This window comes from Cyphomyrmex costatus, unplaced genomic scaffold (genome assembly GCF_001594065.2).
Source record: "Cyphomyrmex costatus isolate MS0001 unplaced genomic scaffold, Ccosl1.0 scaffold229, whole genome shotgun sequence".
Classification (NCBI taxonomy): Eukaryota; Metazoa; Arthropoda; class Insecta; order Hymenoptera; family Formicidae; genus Cyphomyrmex; species Cyphomyrmex costatus.
In genome coordinates, this window is record NW_017276357.1 from 332125 (window position 1) to 341947 (window position 9823).

At 31.7% G+C, this 9823-nt stretch overlaps 2 protein-coding genes across 2 annotated transcripts in view; both read left to right on the plus strand.

Moving 5' to 3' along the window:
• Positions 1 to 1693: 1693 nt before the first annotated feature.
• On the plus strand, positions 1694 to 2896 carry LOC108773941 (hemolymph lipopolysaccharide-binding protein). The gene is made up of 2 exons (XM_018539923.1): positions 1694 to 2161; positions 2349 to 2896. The coding sequence occupies exons 1-2, from the start codon at positions 1694 to 1696 to the stop codon at positions 2643 to 2645; spliced, it is 765 nt and encodes a 254-aa protein (XP_018395425.1). The 3' UTR covers positions 2646 to 2896.
• A 2934-nt stretch (positions 2897 to 5830) lies between these two features.
• The window catches only part of LOC108773927 (uncharacterized), an 11103-nt gene continuing 7110 nt past the window's right edge, over positions 5831 to 9823 (plus strand). Inside the window, exons 1-3 of the mRNA XM_018539908.1 lie at positions 5831 to 5893; positions 5991 to 6037; positions 6141 to 6414. Coding sequence (XP_018395410.1) covers positions 5831 to 5893; positions 5991 to 6037; positions 6141 to 6414 — 384 coding nt within the window. The remainder of the gene's footprint in view (positions 5894 to 5990; positions 6038 to 6140; positions 6415 to 9823) is intronic.

The window sequence follows — 9823 nt, forward strand, 5'->3', positions numbered from 1 at the left end:
ACGATATTACTGATATTTCGTGAAGTTACATAAATATAAGTAAAGATGTATCAAACCTCAAAATTTTTTACAAAATTTGAGAAGTTCCATGACGCGAACTAAAACTTGTGCACAAATGCGGTTTACAGCATTCGAAAGCGTGAATCTTTATCTTTAATTTATTTTTTAATTGAGCTCTGTAAGATTTTTTTTCACAGAGTTATTTAACATTGAAGCAAAAGTGGTTCTTTTTGCTTTAATGTTGATTAACTCGGTGAAAGAAAAACCGTACACAGCTTAATAAAAAAATAAAGATAAAGTTTCATGCTTTCGAATGTTGTAAACCGAATTTTTATGCGATTTTTAATTCATGCCACGGAACTTCTCAGTAGTTAGTATAAAAATTTTTGAGATTTAACGCATTTTTATTTGTGTCGGCATAACTTCGTAAAAAATTAATCGAATATCAATTACTATTTTCAAAAGTAGATATTTCAAGTTTTAGAATGCTTTTTTACAAATTTTTTTACGATTATTTTTGACGAAATTACACTCTTTTGAAATTTCCCCATTTTTTGGAAGGCAGGATAAGTGATGCTTCAATTTTGCTATTGAGTGTATATGTTTAAAATATTATCCTTTCTCTCGTTTACCGAAAAGATGTGAATTAAAAAAAAATAAAGAAAGAACATATAGATTACAATTTTAACAGTCAATTTGGTTCTATTTTAAATAAATCCGTGGCACTTAATTAATTTTCTTATTCAGAATAGGTTTTTTGCCGAGAAATATTTTTTTAATTAAGAGAACGTATATTCTTCTCAACTTTCCAAATTAGCTTGGTTTTATAAACAGATGTGAAGCAGAAGGCCATTATTGGCGCGCCACTGTCGGTTCTTGAACGATTGCTGATGATAGAACACTGTAGCCTTTTGGGAGGGTCATTTAGCCAAAAGCCTGTCTTGGCCTTGATATGCGGAGCAGTTGGGTAGGAACATACATAGGGGCGTGCTGACAATACAAGGAAGTCTCAGTTCTTCTTTGATCTCGGTTTGGTACGCATATGTTTCTTGGTGCAGTTTGGAAGAACGAATACTAGCCTGTACAGATAAATTAGAGATCTGAAGTGGATCTTCCATTTTTTTTCGGATTCTAAGATTTTTTTGTGAATATTGTGTGTACATACTTTTCAATTATTTTTCAATTACAAGGTATTAACATTCATATACATATAAATAATATGTATATATATTCTTCAAAATTTATTATAGAATTTATCAATTAAATATCTTTATTTATCGTATTACATTATAAGATTCATATTATTGCGAGATATTTAATTTCTCTCATATCATTTTTATTATCACCAAGTAATGTTTATGACATTTTCTTTTGTTGTATTGAGAACAAATCTCTATTTTCTCAATAGATTATTATAAAAAATATTTATAATGTAAATATATGAATTAATGTTGAGAAACGGCGACAAACTAATTTCCTTCAAAGTATAACTCGCGTGCATATACACATATATTAATTACAAATCTCTATCTCATTATATTCATTACAAATAGTTTCCAACATCTTCTCATTTTTTTATTAAAAGAGAATCTCTCTATTTTGTGTGCAAACTTGACGATTGTTCGGTCGCAGATCTCAGTGGAGTACTTTGCAAAGCTAATCTTCGAAGAGCGACGAATTCACGGGAAGAATGATGGTGTACTTCTTATTCGTCGGTTGCATTGTGCTACTTGGCGTCCTCGAGGAGTCGTTTATCTCAGCTGCAACAACGAGAGGATACGACTTCCCACAGACAACCTCCGCCACGAATCTGAACGGGAGCGCACAGGACGCGGCCGCGAGCATCAATAATCCGGAATCCGCCTGCCCGTGTTTGACATCGGTCAATAGCTCGACGATCCCCGGACAATCGGACTGGATGACGCAGCAGAGTCGGCAGCGTCTCGAGCAATTCTATACTCAAAACGTGATGTTGCATGGCATGATGTGCTCGTGCAACGTAGCCATGCACGGCGCCCCAATGAGAGACGATTATCATTACACGGTAGGTATCGGTGCTCATAAGTTGCACACGAGGGCCGCCACATGGAACGACGCGAGAAAGTACTGTAACGAGGAAGGTGGTCACCTCGCGATCATCAATTCTATTGCTGAGGAGCATGTGAGTAGCTAATCCAATTTTACTGCGAGTATTATTGATTATGTATAATAAATGTTTCGTATGATTTCGATTTTATTTCATCAAACATATTTGTAAGATACGCGAAAGATAAACAACGATTATGAGGACGTAACCGTCATCCTAGTTAATGTTTCACGCAATGTGCAATCTATTGATCTTTTTTCAGGTACTATTGGACATATTTAATCGCTCCGGACCGATCAAGGGTGCAGCTTATCCCGATGAGGCTTTTTTAGGTATACACGACCTTTATGCGGAAGGTGAATGGGTTACGGTGTTGGGTGATTCGTTGGCAAAAACCGGTTATACCAGGTGGAGCGATAAGTGGGGCGGACAACCTGACAATGGAGGCGGCAAACAGCACTGTGCTGCTCTAATGAAAGAGGGTGGCATGGACGACGTCGCGTGCGATGTCCCATTTCCATTCCTCTGTGAACTTCCGCTGATGCGGATTTTACAATAAGGAAAAATAGGGAAAAAAAACAGCGGCTCAGTGCACCGTTAAAGATTAAGCACTGCATGAGGTTTATGTGCTCTACTCCTTATGTACCTTGGCGCTTTCATGGCGGCATTGCGAACATCATATCCACGAAGGGTCTTTTTCTCGACGAATATCTACACAGACATGCACACACACACAGGGTGTGTTTCAAAACCACCGGATTTCCTTTCAAGAACGAATTCTATTCACTTTTACCACTTGTCATATCATGCTCGGGCACGTGAAATGTCTTTATGATTCGATAACTTTAATCTCTACTAATTTAAAAACTATTGTAACTTTGATGTTTCTATACTGAGATTTTTGTTTTATAATATTTCAAAGAATTCCATCCAATGAAAAGAAATTCGATGATTTTAAGACACTCTGTATATATCTTGTATACATTTAAAATATATTGTCTATATTTTCTTTTTTTCTAACATATGACATCTCCTTTCAAATTTTTCTTTGTTATTTCCTACAATAGATCATTCACCAGTGAAATGTTTGACTTATGTAGTCTTATATATTATAAATACGTCTCTCTCTGAATTTCTTTTAGATTTGTCAAGAAATTTATTTTCTTTTCTTTTCCCCTATTTGTCTTTATATTGATACGAATTTAAAATAACAAGCGAACTTTTCGATTACTTGGTCACATTATCATTATTAATGTTGAAATTAGCGATTCTAATTAGTTGCTTGTTTCTGCACAGTACAGTTGTATTTCTGAAGTTTGGACATTGTAAGTTTCTCCATTGTAACACAACGGTACTATTATGCGTTGAATTATGTTGTATGAATTTACAGTAGGGTGAGAATTTTGCTTTATAGTACTATCGCGCAAAAGTGCAACAATTCGCAAATATTTAAAAATTAACTATATATTAGTTTCTTGTATCTTTTTGTATTAAATGAAATTGATATTTTTATCTGAATCTTCTTGTTTTACGAGAGCTTAACCTCGCATATCATAGCCAAAGTATAACTTACAAACCTTCGCGATTTATGTTTACAGGAAATATAGTGCTCACGTTAAGTTCCGAAAAATAAAGAATTTATAGAGGCATCGATAGAGTAGAGCAATAGAAGTCGATGTTACGAACGGCGTAAGTCAGTATATTTACGGCGGTGTAACTCGTGATTTTTGATTTTGTTGAATCCTCGCTAAATTGCTTTTCAAATTGAGAGGTATATGGAAATTAAGGACTGAGCTGATTTCAGATGCAATATCTGTGTTGAAAATTATAACCCTAGAGAAACCAAATGTTCAGAGAAACCAAAGTAAATAGCAAATGATAATTACTATCTTTCTATTACAATTAATATTGAAATATTAAACGATTAATTATACGCTGAGTAATTCTATATTATGCGCTATGATAAAATTATTATTGATACTATAGATTTGTGTCAGAAACGTTATTGTCTATCGCATACGACATGTCTTGACCTATTTACTTAATTAATTAGAAAGTTAGTCGACAATCTTTATTCTTTAATATTATATACATATGTTTAGTTACATTTTTTGTAATATTTTATATATACAGATAAAAAATAAATTGTATGCATTAAATAGATCAGGCCTTTAACTTTTTTTTATACATATATTATCTCGTAATTTTTAGAACTTAACAAAAGTTATATTTTGTAAGTACTTGTAATTAATTTTTTTATAAATTAAAAAAATAGCGTTTAGAAATTATGTATATATAATTATTTTATTATCTGTCTATAAAGATATTCTATTTCATAAAAAATTTCTTTTATTAAATAAGGACTAGTAGCTAAAATTTTGTTTCGCGCGTTTTTATTCATTTTCATTTTTTTTTTTTTCTGTTTTCTACAAATGCTATGCTATTTATTTTTAATAATCTAGAAGAAATACAGCTGAAAACAAAAAATTTATTTTAATACAATCTACTATTATCTGTTTTGAAAGAACGTGATTATTTTTAAATTAATGCTCTAAATTATTAAAATTACTACTAATAACTTTTTTTATGTCAAGAGAAAAGAAAGTTTGAATTATAACGAAGCTTTTTTTATGTATATGTAGTACTTGCACACAAAATGTGAAATATTTTCAAATAACATTCTTACAAAATACATAAAATGATATAAGAGACATTTTTATACAATATCGGGTATAGAACGTTGCATGCATACTAAAAAGCAAGTAATATAGAATATAAGATCTTTTGATAGAATCCATAAACTTACAAAAACTATTCTCTTTACAAGCTGCAAAAACTTTTCTTTCATTTGTCTAAGAAGGAAGAAATTTAGCAATTCTGTGGCTGGACAATCTGACATTTTGGTCTACGAATATTGCGACATTGGTTACAGTTTGGCTGATTTAGCAACTATGAATGTATAAGTTTGTTTCCATTCTTTTGCGAGTTACTAATGACGCAAGTTTCGTAGTGAAACGTCGGTTTAATGAATCTCAACGGGATTGGCCTTTCTTTCGTTAATCCAATTTCTTGCTACATGGGAGTTTGCAAGGAAATAGCAAGTAACTTTTGAACAACTTTCTTGAGCGTAATATAATATGTTTTATGTGCCACTATCGCATTAACGCTTAATAGTAAATTCTGTGATTAATGTTGAATTGTAACAAATATGTGTGTGTTGTGTCAACAAATTTTGGAATGATTAAAGAATTTAAGATTCAAATATAAATGATCATATTTTTCAAATAATTGTAAATAAGTTTAACAGCAATAAATATTATATACAATAAAAAAATTAAATAAATTTAACATTTAAGTTTAAAATTAAATTTTAAAAATATTGCAAAAGTACAAGACTTTTTCTAAAAAATTCTGATTAAGATATAAAATTGCTCTCTGTTATTTAAAACAAAATTTAATTTATAGGTTTCATATTATTAGTCAAGTTCGATCTCGATCGATGATTTCGATGTATGTACAATCGAGATATGGAACAAGCGTAAATATCTTCTGGTTTTCGGATAGCATCCGAACCCAGACCATGTCCGAACCTACAAAATTATATATAAGTAGATATAACCGTAGAAAATATGACACATGCTGAAAAATGAATTGTAACCAGTACATTATCAACAAAAACCATCGTAAAATTTATGTCACAGACAAATCGAGTAACATTGCGATACGTATATAAACTCCTAAGCAATGTCATCGTTCATTCTTTCGCACGACTTGCATTTAATGATGTTAGAAATTGGTGTGGAAAACGTAAGCGAATTTTTGTGTATTAATATATCATTTCGATATACATATGATTTATATTATATTATGCATATTATGAACATGCTGTCAAAAATATTAACAGAAATTCTGGGATATGCAACAGACTTCGATTAATCTTCAAGACTTATTGTTAGTTTAAGACCTAAATTCATTTCTACATTTTTATTTCAGTATGAAATATATTTGTGTCTACAGTAATTATTGTTAGCAATAATTTCTGATAAATTATTAGAGCATTAATTATTTGTGATTGTAAATGGTCGTTTGTCCCTTGGACTACGGCATTTGACAAAGTCATCTTAAAGAAGACAATCGTCATATTTCGTATGCTGGATAACGATTGGACATCGTTGTCGCCAAATCGACACGATTCTCACCCTTATCAAGGATCTAATTACGAGAATGAAAAATTTTATGATGGCAGTTCCGTCGTCTTTTCCATGCTGACGGATTTCTTCGAGAAAAAAGCGAACGGCGTTAATGTCCAGTTATATGTTCGGAAACAAGTATGCAAATATTTTGAAACGGTATCGCAACAAAGAATCTGCTTCGTCGCTATATCGGTTGATAATCTGCTAAACAGCATCGTCAAACAGATTCGCGAGCGGAACAAATTGATGGAACACTTGTCGGACTTCTATAAATGACAGATTATTTCGAGATGATAACACCGAAAATCGAAGAGCCGCTGATTATTAATGTGGGAGGAAACTTTTTATCTCAAAAGCACTTTTTGATCTTACTGTTCGATCGCATTTGTTTTGGAATATTTATTAGAAATCGATTATCAAGTAGAAGTTAATATTATAAATGTGTTGTTCGTTAAAATATATTAACAAATCCAATTGTAATCTTCTTACGAACTCTCTTATTTTCCAAAACCAAAAAATATGGATCAATGGATCAGACTATTGAGAGTCGAAGCGCTTAATTTACGATCAGATACTGAAGGCTTGCATCGAAATTACATTCAACTTTTAAGTAATATTTAATAATGTTTGTTACGATATAATATTTTAAACGTTGGACACTTTGTTATTTTGACATTTTTATGTTTGTTGTTATTAACGACTGTTGGTTTGTGTAATTTAAACCGTTGTTCTTTAAATATTTTTTATAGAAGTTACTAGCGTTACTAGAGTTATGTTATGTTCTATAAGCAGAAGTTTGCAAGCATGAAACAAAAGGTAATTTGATTGGAACTTAGTAACAGCACTTTCATTTGTGTGTGATTTACTTTTGTTTAGATAGACATGGTGAGCTCATCATCCCGATTTCTGTAGTCGCATTATAAATTAAGAATACTGTTTGTATTGTATGTTGATTGCTTGTAATATCTGAAGGTAATGTAATAATCTCGACTCTAACGTATGATATATTGAATTATGTATATCTGAAATATATTACTGTTTCCACCGAATTGCCATCGTCGCAACTTAGATATTTTTTAACAGGTTATGGGCCCAGAGCGCTCGTATTTGTCGGCTCTTTGATATTACTTAAAAATAAAAATATTTCTCATAAAGGAAAACGTTTCTTCAGATATCATACGTTTATCATTTAGAAATATAATAACAGATTGTGAATCATATTGATATTAAAAAAGGTTTTCTTAGGAGTGAAAGATAAAATAAGTTTATAGTAATAAAATTAAAGCCGTTTGATGTAATAATAATAATATAAAAATTGTGCTGAATATTGGACTGAAGCGAACTGAGAAAGTTTATTTTTTTTTAAAAAAAAGATCTATTATATTGATTTGTAAGAATAGTGTTTTTTAAAAAAAACGATTGTAAAATTATTTTTTTTTCATTATAGAAATAGATATAATGGAAAAAGTAGTGAATGACGATATTGTTAGTATTGATAAGTTGTCGACTTTAGAAGACTATCCTATTTGGAAATTTCAATTAAAGATACTGTTTAAAGCCAATAATTTGTTTGATTTAGTGACGATAGATAAACCAGTTGCGGAACGTAATGATAAATGGTTAAAAGAAGATGCAAAGGCACAAAAGTTAATAATAACTACGATTGATAAAAGACCGCTTTTGCATCTACTTAATTGTAAAACAGCTTTTGAAATGTGGACAAAACTAATAACGATTTTTGAAAGAGACAACGAACAGCAAAAATGCAATCTATTACAAAATTTTTACAGCATATCGTTTGATAAAGGAGCAGATATTGTAACTTACATTAGTAAACTTAAAAATCTTGCTAATAGGTTAAAAACACTGAGAGTAGATTTGGACGATAATATGATTGTTTCTAAAGTACTTGTGACTTTACCAGAGGAGTTTGCACATTTTGCAAGTGCATGGGATTCAACGGAAATGGAAAATAAAACACTAGAAAATTTGACTGCCAGATTAATAGCGGAAGAGATGCGGATAAAAGCAAGACATCAAGAAGAAAAAGGAGTAGCTTTTAAGGTAACAAGTAAAAAGTGTTTCAGATGCAGTAAATTAGGACATGTAGCAAAAGATTGTAGAGTTAAGACTAATCAAGCGAACAAACAGGTACGGTGTTTTCGATAATAAAATAGGTCACATTGAAAAATTCTGTAAAGAAAAGACGCAAAATAAGAATCCAGAAGGTTGTAGCATTTGCAAGAAAACAAATCATAATGACAAGAATTGTTTCTTTAGGAAAGACAAAAACAAGAAGTCTGAAGATGAAGAAAAAGTATCTTTTCTTGCTGCAAAATTGGAAGAAGGAGATCAGTGGATTGTTGATTCTGGAGCAACGATGAATATGACAAATATCAGTAAAAATATTTAAAATTTTAGAAGACTGGATACACAGTTTGGTGTAGCTAAAGCCAATGAATCGATGAAAGCTGAAGGATCAGGGATGATGGAGTTTGAAAACTGCAAATTAAAGGAAGTAATTTATGTTCCAGAGCTAAGTAAGAATCTATTGTCAGTAAATGCAATAACTGATAGTGGAGGTCAAGTTTTGTTTACCGGAAATAGAGTTGAAGTAAGTGTTGACAATAAAGTTTTTTTAAAAGGCGATAAGTTGAAAAACGGTCTTTATCAAATAAAATTGAAAGTAGAAGAGAATAATGAGGCGCATATGATTGAAAACACAGTAGATAAAGCTGTAGTGTGGCACAGGAAATTGGGTCACATAGGAAATGAAGGCATGAAAGAACTTCAGAAGATTAGTGACGGGATGAATCTTTCTGTGACCGACTTCAAGAAATTGAATAAAAATTGCAAGATCTGTTTGGAAGCAAAACAAACTAGATTAAAGTTTGACAATGCAAGAGGAAGAGCTGAAAGACCGCTGCAGATTATACATACGGATTTGTGTGGACCAATTGATCCTGTTACATGGGACGGATATAAATACTTTATAACTTTTCTTGATGATTACACGCATTACACAATGGTGTATCTTCTCAAATCTAAAAATGAAGCTGCCGACAAAATAAAAGAGTATGTTACAAGAATGGAAGCACGTTTGAATTTAAAAGTGTCGAAGATAAGATGTGATAACGGCAGAGAATTTGTTAATAAAAGTGTCTTTTCTTGGAGCAAGCAAAAAGGCATAGAGATTGATACAACGGTACCATATACTCCTCAGTTAAACGGAAGAGCGGAACGACTGAACAGAACATTGCAAGAAAAAGTAAGAGCACTGCTTTTCGATACTGATATGAACAAAAACATGTGGGGTGAAGCTCTTTATACAGCTGTCTATATAATTAACAGATCACCTACTCAGTCATTGAAGGTAACTCCTTTTGAAAAATTAGAAGAGAGGAAGCCCAACTTGAATAATCTACAAGTGTTTGGTTGTTCAGCGTATGCAAAAGTACTCGGCAATTTTAAGAAACTAGATAAAAGAAGTAACAGATATATTTTTGTAGGATACGCACCTAATGGTTATAGACTGTGGGATGAA

Coding starts and splice junctions, on each gene's coding strand:
- LOC108773941 (XM_018539923.1), top strand. CDS start 1,694: ATGGTGTACTTCTTATTCGTCGGTTGCATTGTGCTACTTGGCGTCCTC. Junction 2,162..2,348: donor ATTCTATTGCTGAGGAGCAT/GTGAGTAGCTAA, acceptor ATCTTTTTTCAG/GTACTATTGGACATATTTAA.